This window comes from Neovison vison, chromosome 2 (assembly GCF_020171115.1).
Source record: "Neovison vison isolate M4711 chromosome 2, ASM_NN_V1, whole genome shotgun sequence".
Taxonomy (NCBI): Eukaryota; Metazoa; Chordata; class Mammalia; order Carnivora; family Mustelidae; genus Neogale; species Neogale vison.
The window spans coordinates 51,340,747-51,355,985 of NC_058092.1; the positions used below are offsets into that span (position 1 = coordinate 51,340,747).

At 37.9% G+C, this 15,239-nt stretch overlaps 1 protein-coding gene across 1 annotated transcript; it reads left to right on the forward strand.

Moving 5' to 3' along the window:
- Positions 1-841: 841 nt before the first annotated feature.
- Positions 842-13,372, forward strand: USP1 (ubiquitin specific peptidase 1). The gene is made up of 9 exons (XM_044238365.1): positions 842-1,632; positions 3,851-4,089; positions 5,881-6,001; positions 6,538-6,642; positions 7,185-7,345; positions 8,601-9,292; positions 9,933-10,103; positions 10,751-10,952; positions 11,879-13,372. The coding sequence occupies exons 2-9, from the start codon at positions 3,920-3,922 to the stop codon at positions 12,612-12,614; spliced, it is 2,358 nt and encodes a 785-aa protein (XP_044094300.1). The 5' UTR covers positions 842-1,632; positions 3,851-3,919; the 3' UTR covers positions 12,615-13,372.
- The last annotated feature ends 1,867 nt before the right edge of the window (positions 13,373-15,239 follow it).

Genomic DNA, 15,239 nt, shown 5'->3' on the forward strand with positions numbered 1-15,239 from the left:
AATGCATGCCTGGCACCATACTAGGCACCTAAAATCATGCTTGATTAAATGAATTTGAACTTATCCTGCGTTAACTGCATTACCTGCTTTGTGGGGTCACCTCACTGACCTAAGCATACCAACAAAGGTAAACAAAACCCAAGTGAAGCCTGCCTTGCCGCATCTGAGCCCTAGTAAGGGCTCGCGCAGATACCCTCTCTAGCTCCCTCAGTCAGAGCTGGGTCTGAAAAATGCTCTTTTCTTTTCCTTGTCTGGCCGAGAAAGGGAAGGGGTAAACGAGCGAAAATGAGGCATGGAAGGGCTGAGGAAGGAGCCTCAGCGCTACAGTATACGGTTGAGACTTTGCCGTTATCCGTGGCAGCTCCGGTTTCTGTTCGGCCCTGGGGTCGGGACCGCGATTCCAGTCAGAAAGCACAGGCGCCGAGCAGCTACAACACCCGTCAGCCATTTTCCGAAACTAGTCTCCCTTAGTAACCCCGCCCGAGTGCGTACGCAAGAAAGGGGGGCGGGAGTTATTGTGAGGGCCTCACTCCGGAAACCGCACCCTCCGAGGCGTCCCACCGTCGAGGATTCACAAAACGCGGAGCCAGATTTAACAGTCGGCGGCGAAAGCGCGCACTCGAACGCCAATCAGAACGGAAGGAGGGGGCAGCTCCTGAAGGGTACTTTGCATATCTAGCAATGATTGGTGAAATTCTCCTCTCTTCTTTTTGGTATTGGCTAGACAGCCTTCTTCCGCCCACCCACTTGTCTTTTGCCTAGGTACTTGTGATTGGCTCCTCCTGGGTGGTGGTGGGAGGGGCAAGGTTTTGGGGATTTCTCATCGCAGATTGGTGGATTTGAGCATCTGGCGTCGTCTTCTTGGGGAAGGAGACCGTCCCGTCCTCTCCCTGTCCCGTCTCCCGACCCGTACGCTTTTCCTCAACTCGCGCGCACGAATGGTTAAAAAAAAAAAAAAAAAAAGGGTGTGAGGCTCGAGCCCGCCAGCCAGGCCTCCAGCACCTAGCGCGCGCCCTCAGCGAGGACCCGCGCGAGCTGCCCGTGACGCTGCCTGCGCTGTTTGAAACTGCAGAACCCGTTAGGATCTTGGGGGAAACTACCGTTCCAGCTGGTTCCCGAGCCCGTGCGTACCAGGGGGGCGAGCGGCGGTCGCGAGGCGGCTGCTGCCTTTCGCGTCTCTGCAGCGTGGAGACTAGAACCGGCACTTTCGAAGGACGCCACCTCCAATCGCAGTGCTGGCGCGGGCGGAGGCTAAAACACGGGGGTCCTGAGAGTGAGGAAAACGCGCCAAGTTCCCCTCGGTGGTGGAGTGGGAAAGACCCTAGCGGTTCAGGCGCTGGGCCAACGGGGCTACTTCTGGTGCTCCTTGCCATCCCGGGGCGGGGGCGGGTGGGGGCGGGCGTCGCTCCCGGGATGTAGTTGGTGCCGGCGCAGGGCAGGACCGAGTGGCAACCCGGGTTCCCGCTCTTGAGAGCGAATGGTCACTCCCCTGTGGGGAGGGCGATCCGGCCAGCTTTTCCTTGGGTCCGGGGTCCCCGGGGCCCCGGGCAGGGTCTCAGCTGTCGCACCCACACCCATCCCGGCTGCACTCGGGGCGTCACCGCCGCGGACCTCGCTTTGGGCCATGACCAGGTAAGGGAGGGCCTGGGGAGGAGGGGCCGGACCTTGGGCGCCGAGGCAAGTTCGGCCGGCTCCCGAGGGGCTCTGCCCTGGGACCCCGGTGTCAGCGCCGCGGGGGAGACGTCAGGACCACTTGGCTGCGGCGCCCTTGCCGAGCTGCCAGACGAAAGGGCACCGGTGTGTGTGTGTGTGTGGCGGGGGCAGGGTGCGTCTCCTGCAGCCGCAGGGGTTCCGGGAGGCAGGTGCGGGCTGGGCGTAAATAGGCCAGCTCCGCGGGCGAGGGGGGCGGGAGTCTCCACCGCCACCCGCCAACCTCCCGCCGGGCCCGGGCCGTGTCTGACGGGCACGCACGGCAGCCCAGCTTAGTCTCTCCACTTTTGTGTTCCCGGAGTGGTGCGGGGTCTGGAGCAAGTGTTTCCATTCACGTTGTCCAGTGTCGGGAATTGACAAATTTTTACCGCGCGCTCTTGAGTATTTGTAGAAGTATTTAGAAGGCCACGTGTTTTAAACCTTTGTCGAGGATGCTATCCTTGTTTTACGTTTTTCCTGAAAAATTGGAATGAAGTCGTGTCGTCTTGCAAAGGGAAAAACTTAAAACTAATTTAGAAACTGAATGTTCATACTGTCATTTATTTGTTCAAGAGCAGTTAATGCTCGATTTGTTGTGTTTTCTGCGAAATTTGATTTAGACTTAAGGAAAGCCAGGAGCAAGAAGCGGTGTGACATACGGCACCTGGTAAAAATGTGACATTGTCAGTGATGTCAAATGTGAGTGATTTGAGGGAGCCAGGAGGGTTTATTGCTTAGGATTTACCCGTTATTTCAACTGCGTCCTCATTTTTTCCCTAATATGTACTTAAATCCGGTTAGAGAATACACTTTACATTATATCTAAGAATTGGCTCCCAAGAAAAACCTTTGACAAGAATCGTTAATGCTTAGAGATCCCTGACAACTTGGTGCAAGCTGGTTTATTTTCGTGATAAGCTTTGCATCAGTAGCATTAAGTGGCTAGGAGGGTAAATTGAGTTGGAGGGGGGATGGGGAAATGGTCAACTTTCCAGTTACTTCTGAGTTGTCTCAAAAATGTGGTTTCACTACTGAGTTCAAAGTTGCGAATTCCCAGATCAGCAGCAGCCGATCTTATTATGAAATGGTTATTAGTAAGCATTAGTTTATTATTGTGTTAGCTTATTAGTAAAGATGGGAGTCTGAGTGAATTTTGTTAGTTTATCTATTCCTTCTATTACTGTGTATTTGACAGTCATTGTCGAGCTTTTGTGCTCTAATATTCCAGTCAGATAATTTCCCCCCAGATATCTTAATGAAAGTAGGATGGGTGTTTAAAGTAACTATCACGAGTACTGCTAGAGTTTTTTTTCATTCAGAAGTTTTAACAAGTTAAAAAAAAGTTGCAAAAGTCAAAATCATATTTTTTTCTACTCTGAGGAGCATTAAAAAATTTTGTAGTTTTTTAAAAAGTGCTCGGAAAATCAGTAACGTATTGTGTTTAGTGCATAAAAAGTTGGTCTGCACAAAGTGCAGCAGTTCTTTACACCACTATCCCAGCTACACGTTTTACTACTTTTCACTCAAGTTTTTAGGTATAACTGAACATCAGATGTATGCCTTTGCTTATATGCAATTACACTTTAATTAGGAGTATAGCTGACACAGAACTTTATATTAGTTTCAGGTGTACAGCATAGTGACTTGTGCAAATTACACCTGAAAGAAGCTTTTTTAAAGAATTCATTTCATGTATTCATATTAATAACTAGAAAAGACCTTGGAAGGAAGACTCATTCATTCACTCTGAGCACTGTTGTCTTCCCATTCATCCCTTTCTCTTTCTCCCCTTGTACTTAAGAAATAGAGATGGTTGTTAGTCAGTGTTTTCTGAATAAGTTAAAATAAAAATTAACTTTTTACTCAAGACTACTTTACCGTAGATGTACTAAAATGGGGTTATTGTGATGTGACCCTTAATCTAGTAGACTTATGAAAGTTCAGTATCTCGTATTTTTTCTTGTTTAGGAAAGTTACGGACAAATGGCAAGCGCCTTCATTTAAGCAGTAAGCATCGAGTGCCTTTTATTGGCCAAGAAACGGGTTTTCAAATGTGAAGTTCTAATTAGTTCCATTCCTTAGTAAATTTTCAAAATTAATGATTTTATATTTCCAGCAGATAAACTGGAAAGTAATGAAATCTTCTCTCTGCGATTAACAGATATGATTGGTGATTACAACATCCTTATATAAATTAATTCTTGTCAACTCCTTGGGATTTGAAGAGAAAATGCCTGGTGTCATACCTACTGAAAGTAATGGGCTTTCAAGAGGTAGCCCATCAAAGAAAAACAGACTTTCCTTGAAGTTTTTTCAGAAAAAGGAAACTAAGAGAGCCTTGGATTTCACAGAATCTCAAGAAAATGAAGAAAAGGCTTCTGAATATAGAGGATCTGAAATGTATGTATCTTATTTTAAGTCTGTTTCTGTATTTTAAAAATTCCATTATCAGTGAAGCAGCAGTGAACTTTGATATCTCCAGACATTCTGACCTGATAGTCTCTGAAGGCAAAAACACACAGTAGTGAGACAAACATATTAGCTAATCAGATTCATTTGGAGAACTATGTGTTGGCTAAATTATCTTTCAATTCAAACTTGTTCGTAGTAACATTCTGTGTAAAGGGTAAAGAAATACGTGTGTGTGTGTGTGTGTGTGTGTGTATGTGTATGTGTGTGGTTCAGAAGACTTAACAGTTCTTGAGATCTCTAAACTTTATAGTCATTCCTAATAGGTATAAATTATCAAACCTGTTGTATAGTTGCCAATTTAAGATAAATTTAAAAGTAAGAAGTGCTTTGATGCAAATAAATCCTTCAGTGACTGAGATCTTAACAAAATGGAATACTTTAATATCATTGTTTTAGTTGTAGTCTATACTAGGTCATTATTCAGCAAATAGGTGCACTGCTGTTTCAGTAAACTGGATTTGGTCATGTGTAATTTCCTAATATTTGCCAATAATCAGTTTAGGGGATGTGACTTATGTTTAAAACACTTTGAGGGGGCTAGAGTAGTAAACACAGCTGTAAAATAAATAAAAATGCTATGAGGACCTACTATTTGTTAAAGTGAGGTAAAAGAATTATAAACTTGAACAATTCGTTTTAAAGTGAAGGACAACTGTGTGATTCTCTTTTAATAGACCCTTACCTTTTAATTTTGTTAACAGAACCTCATTTAGAAATACTGCCTCTCCTAGATACGGTCGTAGCTTATTCCCAGGTTTTTATTGAGAGTTAGACTAGTCTTTTTTTTTTTTTTTTTTTAGATTTTATTTATTTGATGGAGAGACACAGTGAGAGAGGGAACACAAGCAGGGGGAGTGGGAGAGAGAGAAGCAGGCTTCCCGCTAAGCGGGGCCCTGGGACCATGATCTGAGCTGAAGGGCAGTGCTTAACGACTGAGCCACCCAGGCTCCCAAGAGTTAGACTACTTTTAAAAATGTCATGTTTGGTTCATTAATCACAGTACCTGTTCAGTTTTCTACTCTCTTTAAAATGGGATTAACAGCTTCATGATGGAATCCTTTAGAGGCTTGTTGTGTATGATTTTTTTTTTAAAGATTTTATTTATTTATTTGTTTGTTTGTTAGAGGGAGAGAGAGACAGCACAAGCAGGCAGAGAGGCCGGCAGAGGGAGAAGCAGGCTCCCCGCTGAGCAGGGAGCCCGATGCGGTACTCGATCCCAGGACTCCGGTATCATCACCTGAGCCAAAGGCAGCGGCTTAACTGACTGAGCCACCCAGGAGTCCCTGTGTATGATATTTTTAGAGTGCTTGTAGGGGCGCCTACACTGTAGCCACTGGATGGCTCAGTGGGTTGGGGCCTCTGCCTTTGGCTCAGGTCGTGGTCCTGGGGTCGGGCCCCAAATTGGACTCTCTGCTCTGTGGGAAGCCTGCTTCCTCCTCTCTCTCTCTGCCTGCCTCTCCGCCTACTTGTGATTTCTGTCTGTCAAATAAATAAAATCTTAAAAAAAAATAATAAAGTGCTTGTAAAACTTTTATTCTGGGTAGGTAGCAATATTTACACCTGTACAGATTTTTTCTCCTCAAGTGTCAACTGAATAAAGTCCACGTGCTTTTCAGCTCATCCAGCTTTTGGGAAAAGACTAAATCTAAGGAGGTATTATTTCCACTTTGTTAAAGATACTACACTTCATAAAACCTTTCTCTGCTCTATACTTTATAGTGATCAAGTTGTTCCTGCAGCACAGTCCTCACCTATAAACTGTGAGAAGAGAGAAAACTTGTTACCATTTGTGGGACTGAATAATCTTGGCAATACTTGTTATCTTAATAGTATACTTCAGGTAAATTGATGGTTTTGCTATATAATAAAGCTTTAGTAGGCAAAGCATGATGTCATATTTAATGTTCTGAGAATTTCAGATTATTGGGAGTATTTTAATTGTCCATAGATATGTCTTTGCCTTTGATTGTAAATAAACTGGACTGGGCTAAAGTAATGATTCTAAATTGCATGTTACCAGCTTCCTTTGGGGTGAGAGAAAGTAATACATTAGATGAAATTGGGATAACAAAATTGAATTGACTTTGATTAATTGGAAGATGCCAAACCCTTAGTTTTTGTGCTTGATTTCTAGTGCTCTGGTGAAAAGAATTTTAACCTTTGGAACTCTGCTTTATGCTGTACCCTATAATCATAAGTCTTAGTAGTATGTGCCCAGCCTCAGTGCTTTGATGCCAGCGAGGGTAGACAGTTGGCTACAATGATGAAATAGAAAACAATTTTTGATATGTTAATCTCAGAATTTTAACTAATGCACATTTAAAAGTGCTCTACCAAAAATGCAGATAATCACTCAGACACTCTTGTTTTTTATAGGTATTATATTTTTGTCCTGGTTTTAAATCTGGAGTGAAGCACTTATTTAACATTATTTCAAGGAAGAAAGAAGCCCTAAAAGATGAAACCAATCAAAAAGATAAGGTAAAAAAAGAATATATAAAAAGTAAAGTAGTAGAAATTCACTTGCTTAGAAATGAAAAAGTAATAGATACAGAGAAGATTTGGGAGGAGGATAACTGAGAAATAAATTTCTCAGTATCCTTTGTTTTCAGAAAGGCTTTTCCCCCCCATTCCTGTAGGTTAGCTAACTACATTATCACCTTTTACAATGTCTTCTCCTGCCCTCTAGTTATTGCTTATGCTTAAACACTATCATTTATATGCCACAGCCAACAGTTTATCATACCATTGTACCATCTGCTACTTAACCTACTGTTTTCAAGTAGTCACTTTTAAAATTTAAGTAAATATAAAGAAGCCTTGGACTTCGTCAATCAGAAAACCATTCTCTTACAAAGTAATGAAAAAATACTCTTAAAATTTTTTAATTTATTTGTATACCTCTGCAAAATTAGTGTTAATAATGAAATGAAATTTAGCAAAGCTAATATTGGCTAGTGAGACAAAGAAAAGGGGGAACAAACTTAATTTGTTTAATGGTTTGTGGCTTTCTTTTTTGACAGGGAAATTGCAAAGAAGATTCTTTGGCAAGTTATGAACTAATATGCAGCTTACAGTCCTTAATCATTTCAGTTGAACAGCTTCAGGCTAGCTTTCTCTTAAATCCAGAGAAATACACTGATGAACTTGCTACTCAGCCAAGGCGACTGCTTAACACACTCAGGTATAGCCTTTAATAAAACTTTAGGATTCCGTGTTAGCAAGTTATTGCTCTCTTTGGAGGAGAGTGATACATGAGGGAATAAAGGGCAAGGAAAACAGAAACTACAGATCTACTCCCTAGTATCTCAGAGGCTCTGGAGATTAGACATTCCTTTGGTAAGTTTGGTATAAATAAATTCATTAGATCTGAATGGGTAGGAGGCTTTTTATAGTCTTTATTCATTCTTATTTATAAAGTGAATATTCATACATTTTTCTGTAGAAATAGTAGTTTGTTTAGTTATGGGATACTGTCCTGTCATGTTGGTGAAAAATCTTTGTTAAGTGCTGTATTTTTTATCTGAAAAATACTGGATTTCTCAAATATATTTGGTCCTAAGAAATTTCAGATTAGGAATTAAAGGTTTTTATTCAGAATATGTTATGCATAAGAACTGTAAGTTGCAAATATCCAGTTTTGTTGTATGGGCTTGCAGAACTATTAACTGGATTAGATTTCTTTTTGTTTGTTTAGAAAGAGAGACCATGAGCAGGAGAGAGGGAGAGGAAGCCTCCGGCTGACCAGAGATGAGCAGAGAACCCGGTGTGGGGCTTGATGAATGAAAGGCAGATGCTTAATCGACTAAGCCACCCAGACATCCCTCTTTGTATTGTCTTAAGTGAAACTTTATCCAGTATATAAAATAGTTTTATCTGTATGGTATAGGGTAAATCTTTAGTTTAAGAATAGACCTAGGATGGGGCACCTGGCTTAGTTGGTAGAGCAGGCATCTCTTACTCTAGGGGTTTTGAGTTTGAGCTTTGTGTTGGGTGTGTGAGTAAAAAAACAAAACAAAACAAAAACCAGGGTGTAAATACAGTGTTCTGTGTTTGTTGATGAGCAGGGTAGTATAGCATGCTGGCCAAGAGCAGGTTTGAATCCTGGCTTTGAGCAAGCTACCTTACCTGAATCAGGGTGATATTAGTACTTACCTTTTAGGATTATTGTTAGAATTATGTTTTTTGAGTAAAACCTGGTATATAGTAAACTATATGTATACTAGCTGTTACTAGTATTTAGAAGAGGATAAAAGTATTTTGTGGTAAAATTTATTTTTACTTTTATAAGTTTAGGTAAGTTTCAAATTAGTTGAATAAAAGTTAAGATTTTTAAAATAATCTGGTATCCCTCTAAAGGAATTAATTTCTCTATAGAAAGGGTTTTTGTACTCTATCTTTAAAACTAGAATAGATGAAATGGAAATTTTTATTTATAGGGAACTCAACCCTATGTATGAAGGATATCTACAGCATGATGCACAGGAAGTATTACAGTGTATTTTGGGAAACATTCAAGAAACATGCCAACTCCTAAAAAAAGAAGAAGTAAAAAATGTGGTAGAATTATCTACTAAGGTAGAAGAAAAACCTCATCAGGAAGAGGAAATGGGTGGTATTAACAGCATAGAGATGGACAACCTGAGGCATTCTGAAGACTATAAAGAAAAACTTGCAAAAGGAAATGGGAAAAGAAAAAATGACACTGAATTTGGTAACATGAAGAAAAAAGTTAAAGTATCTAAGGAACATCAGTCATTGGAAGAGAACCAGAGACAAACCAGATCAAAAAGGAAAGCTACCGGTGATACATTAGAGATTCCTTCTAAAATAATCCCCAAGTATGTTTCTGAAAATGAAAGTGCAAGACCCTCACAAAAGAAATCAAGAGTTAAAATAAATTGGTTAAAGCCTGCAGCTAAGCAACCCAGCATTCTTTCTAAATTCTGTAGTCTGGGGAAAATAACCACCAACCAGGGATCCAAAGGACCGTTGAAAGAAAATGAATATGATCTTGAAGAGGACTTGGGGAAGTGTGAAAATGATAACACAACTAATGGTTGTGAACTTGAGTCTCCAGGGAATAATGTTAAGCCTGTTAATGTTAATGAAGTTAAGCCCATAAACAAAGGTCAGTATAATTTATTCTTAGACTTTGATAGGTAGGAGGATTAACAGCTGCAGAACCGTAATGTTCTTAGATACATGTACAATGTAAATCTGCTTCAAGTTCTAAGAGGAAATTTTAACAACATGAATTATGTTTTAAATACTGCTTAGATGTGTGTGTATAAATCTTATTAATCTTAAGGGGATGTTAATGTAGGGTAATGTTAATTTATGGTTTGTAAACAAGGAGTTCGATATATTTTAATGGAGAATTATTTTAACTCCTTCTGAAAGCAGTACTTGATAATAAACTTGAGAAATTGCATTTTAGTGAAATATATTTTTAGAGAACTTTAGTAGTTATACTGTACTCAAACTGGATTTCTACCTAGTTTCATGCAGATCTCACAAATATGTGTAGTATTGACATGGTTAAGGGTTTTACCAACAGTGCTGTACTTCTTTGGGGTTATTCCTATAGAAATGTCTTTGGGAAGGGAATTAAAATGACATAGTTTTGAAGATGAATTATAGTTATCTTTACAGGGAATTTAGAGTTCATGAGTAAGGCACCTCTTAATGCTAATAAGCAAATTTACACGGTAATTGAACTATTGGTTATGTGGGCTATGCTGAAAAGTACCCCCCCCCCTTTTTTTTAGGTGCAGAGCAAATTGGTTTTGAGCTAGTAGAGAAATTATTTCAAGGTCAGCTGGTATTGAGGACTCGTTGCTTAGAATGTGAAAGTTTAACAGAAAGAAGAGAAGATTTTCAGGACATCAGTGTACCAGTACAAGAAGATGAGCTGTCCAAAGTAGAGGAGAGTTCTGAAAGTAAGCAGAATTGGAGTCTTGTATGGACGTGTGTTGATCATGGAATAAGCAGTTTTCTTCAACGAAACACGGTCTCATAGTAGCTTGTATAATTACTGGGGAAAAAGAGCTGGCTTTTAATTGTTTCTGGTGTAATAAAGTCTTTCTGCTCATGTAGATTCACTCGTTAATAGCATTTGGAAAATTGTTGGCATCTTTATTTTGATGTGTGTAGTGGGAAAATGAAATGCTTTAATAACTCTTGGGTATCTTAGTCTTTGAGCTACATATCTGAGCACTGTTTGGTATAAGACAACAAAAAGTAGGGAAAGGATATGGGAAGTGATCAGGAGACTGGCTTTACAAACTGTTCAGATATCGGAAATTAATAGCTGAACTAAAGCCTGTGTCTTAACACTCAGAAAGTAGGTTATTCTCATTTTGCTGTCCCTGTCACCTCAATACTTTGGCTTCTCAAGTATAAATATTTAAAAAATATATATACTGTTGAGGATGAACTTAAAAGTTTCTGAAATTCAAAGGAATGTTTTTATCATTTAAAATGATTAGTCAATTGAAATCATGCTACTTTTGAATATGGAACGTGTTTAATTTTTTAAATGTCTGAGAGGTTTTCATTTGTGAGTGAAAGGAATTCTCTCATGTAGTTTCTCCAGAGCCAAAAACAGAAATGAAGACCCTGAGATGGGCAATTTCACAGTTTGCTTCAGTGGAGAGGATTGTAGGAGAAGATAAATATTTCTGTGAAAATTGCCATCATTATACTGAAGCTGAACGAAGTCTTTTGTTTGACAAAATGCCTGAAGTTATAACTATTCATTTGAAGTGCTTTGCTGCTAGTGGCTTGGAGTGAGTATTATAAATAAAAGCTATATGAAAAAAATGAGCTGCTATAAGAAGTTTTGTTCAAAATACTATAATAGTAACAAAAAAACGTAACAGCATAATATAAACTACTGAAATGAAGTAATTTATAAAGATTACCTTAGAAAAGTCTGTTCTGCTTTTAAGAGTTAACTTATAAAAATGCATCATTTTAAATCCTTTTGGTGTAAATACGTATTCTAGGATTTCTTCCCACATCTTTTAATCTTCATTCCTTATTACAAACAGTTTCAAGTTGAATTGATGAAAGCAGCAGATTTTATATAACATTTAAGTTTTTTTTTTTTTGAGGGGAGAAAAAGGCAAGATTGTTTCATTTTCAAGGTAAGCCAGGAGTCAAACTAGTTCTTTCAAGAATGAGAGATTCTCTTCTTGTTGAAAATTCAAGTATCTACATGACATATATACATGTTAATGAACTGTTTGAAATTATGAGAACTGCCCACTAGCTCTCTACACACTTTATTATGCCTGAAGATGACACTTAGTGCCTTCTTTCTGTGGACAGTTTCTTTGCTACCATTTATTTTTGTTTCCAAATTTTGGTAGCGAAAGCCTCCATATTAAAATTACTTACTAAACTATAAAGGATTTTGAAGTTAAAATGCCATTTAAGAAACTGGTTTTCTCATTGTACAAAATTAGAAAAGTAAAGAATATGAAGGGGAGAATGCCTTATATCCTTCACAGAAAGAGCTAAATATTAGCGCTTATTTCAGTTTTTCTTTGCATACATTTAAGTGTACAAAATTAGAGTCTGTTTTTTATGTTTGTATAAGCACTAAATATTAAGGGTCATTCAGACACCTACTTGGTTTCACATTTGGGGGTAAAACTGAATATATATAAAGTGGAATTGCAGAAAACTTTTTTTTTCTTTCCTTCCAAAGGTTTGATTGTTATGGTGGTGGACTTTCCAAGATCAACACTCCTTTACTGACACCTCTTAAACTGTCACTAGAAGAATGGAGCACAAAGCCAACCAACGACAGCTATGGATTATTTGCAGTTGTGATGCACAGTGGCATTACCATCAGTAGTGGGCATTACACTGCTTCTGTTAAAGTCACCGACCTTAACAGTTTAGAGCTAGATAAGGGAAATTTTGTGATCGACCAAATGTGTGAAATAGGTAAGCCAGAACCACTGAATGAGGAGGAAGCAAGGGGTGTGGTTGAAAATTATGATGATGAAGAAGTGTCAATTAGAGTCAGTGGAAATACACAGCCAAGTAAAGTTTTGAACAAAAAAAATGTAGAAGCTATTGGACTTCTTGGAGGACAAAAGAGCAAAGCAGATTATGAGCTATACAACAAAGCATCTAATTCCGATAAAGTTGCCAGTACAGCATTTGCTGAAAATAGAAATTCTGAGACTAACAATACTAACGGGACCCATGAATTTGATACAAACAAGGAATCGAGTGACCAAACAGGCATTAACTTTAGTGGATTTGAGAACAAAATTTCATATGTAGTGCAAAGCTTAAAGGAGTATGAAGGGAAGTGGTTACTTTTTGATGATTCTGAAGTAAAAGTTACAGAAGAGAAGGACTTTCTGAATTCTCTTTCCCCTTCTACATCTCCTACATCTACTCCTTATTTGCTATTTTATAAGAAATTATAGAGTGAGTATTTTCCTTATGTATATATTAAACAGACCTGGACAAAAGCTGGTAAAGTTGATTACATCAAAGAGTCTAGCTTATCTTTTGAAGCTATTGGTTATTATTGGTCTCTCTAGGTTTTTATATAGTGAAATTTGAATTACTGAAAACCATGTTAATTTTTAGAATTCATTTCTCATAGTAGAGACTAGTGATGCATTAGCTTCTGGAAACAAACTTGTATAGGTTCTTAATTGAATTATTCAAATGGAAAGCATTTAAAACACTTTTGAATTTACACCTATCTTTGTGTTTGCTTTTTAAAATAAAGTGCTTGTATTTGTATCTCCATATTTTGGAGTAATTATATGATGTTTATAGGTCCTGTGGTTTTTCAGCTAAGAAGCAGAATCTCATTCAGTACATTTAGTTTTATAAGTCATGAAGCCAAATTTTAATGGGTTGTATTTAGAGGCACAAAGTCTGGAATATGTGTGTATTCACAGTAGTGTATATTTTGTGCCTTGAATCACTTTGAAAAGTCTCAGACAACCTGGACAGCTAGTCCCCTTTTATCTTCACAAGAATTTTATATGTATTTATGAAAATGATTCTGTATTCTAGTAAATATTCTTGGGCATGGACTAATTTGTATCTCTTCATAGTCATATTCTGCACGATCTGTATATATAGTATATCAAATTTAGAGGTGTGACCTTAAATTTAACTTTTTTTTAAAAACCGGAAGGTCAATAAAATTTAAACTGCTTAACAACTATCTATACAACTCAAATTTTTTTACTTGCATATTTTTTAATAATTGTAGCTGAGTTCTCGTAAGAAAATGTATGTGTATGTATAATATATGCATATACATACCTGGAAGAGAATAAACATGCATAATTACCTTTAATAATACTGTGACAGTTGGAGGTGAAGAGATTTTTCAAATAGGAGAAACTTCTTAGTCCATCCATGTTGTCATACTTAAGTTTATAGTAAAAACTGCTGCATTCTAGTAGTGCTTTAAAGTAGACATAACTTTATGGAATCCGTAAAGGTAATGCTTTGTGCACATACAAAAATGTTAAATTTTCATTCTAAATGTATATTAAATTGGTAAATGATCAGTTACCTTACAGCTTAAGAAATTAAAAAAATCTGAAGAATATATAATGCCATTAGAGTAACACTTTTATACCCCCATTTCAACAAATAAGAGTACCTGTTAACTAATAAATTAGTCACACAGTTAAATCATGTCTTCTGTTCTTCCACAGGATGGTGTGATATAAAATGTCATGGTTCTCACCTCATTCTACATTCAGAATCACTAATGGAACTTTTAAAAAGAAACAGCCCTGAACACTACCTTTAAGTTTCTGATAGAGTAAGAATCATTAATGGAACTTTTAAAATGCAAAAGCCCTGAACACTACTCATAAGCTTCTGATGGAGTAGTTCCAGGATATAGCCTGGGTTTCATATTCAAGAGATAGCCAAGAACTATTGGTATAGATTCTTGATATGAGAAAGCTTTAAGAAAACGGAAGCATGTGTAAAGTAAGGAAGTGTTCAGTATCCTACCATTGTTCTCAGAGGAAGCCTGTTTTTAATTCAAGTCAGAAAACTATTGCATGGTAATTAAATCACAATTATATAAATTCTAAAGTTCTTAATACTGTCACTGAGATTTATGTGAAATATTCCAAGCTCTTACATGATATAATCTAGTAAGTAATGACTTAAGGATTACTTTATATTCTCTCCTTTATATATACCTCCCCCATCCCTTGCCCTTAAGAGGAGAGAGTGTTACCTTATATTTGTTTTAATGAATTTCCATTCTTGACTCCTTGTACTTCCTTATTGTTCATGTGGATCCTCTGTCCCCAAATTTGTTTTTGAGGTTATTCCTTTCTGACTCCAGTCTACCCCTTTTCATCCAACACTGTTGACTCATCTGAAAAATCTTGTGCTTCAGTTTTTGGATTGATGTAGATAAGATGAATTTGAGATAATACTGCCAGTTATAAAGGTAGGCTGCAGAAGGGTATCAACCATCCCCTGTAGTCTCAGGAGAGGCAGACATTTTTGAGATCTTGTTTCAGTATCAACTACAGAATGAAGGCACCATATTTAATCGGTTTTTAAGTGATTCATGTCATTGGTCAATAGATCAAAGGGACATATTAAAAATGATGCCTTTCTATAAGCTGTATTATAAAAAAGTCATTACTTTTGAGTCTTAAACTTTTTTTAAGAAAAAACTGTTGAAAACACTTCCAAAAATCATTAATAGGTAGTTTTTTGACAAACCTGGCCCAAAGTAATTGCAATATATATTTTAAAAAGGATTTTTGCCTTAGTTTTTCATGTCAAAGTTACTTTAAATTACAAAGTTACTTTAAATCTTAATTTCAATTAAAACAGCTAATTTTACCTTTTACATTAAGTTTATATAGGTGTTAAAAAATTAAACTTTTCATTCAGCTGGTAGATTAAAATCAAACACCAGCTCTCGGTGTCCTTTTTATGGTGATGTAAAGTAGATTTCTAGTTTACCAGTTTAGATGACTAAACCCATAAAATGACCGGCTTGTTTAATTTGAAAGACAGGAATCATTCACTAGTTGCTGAAAGTC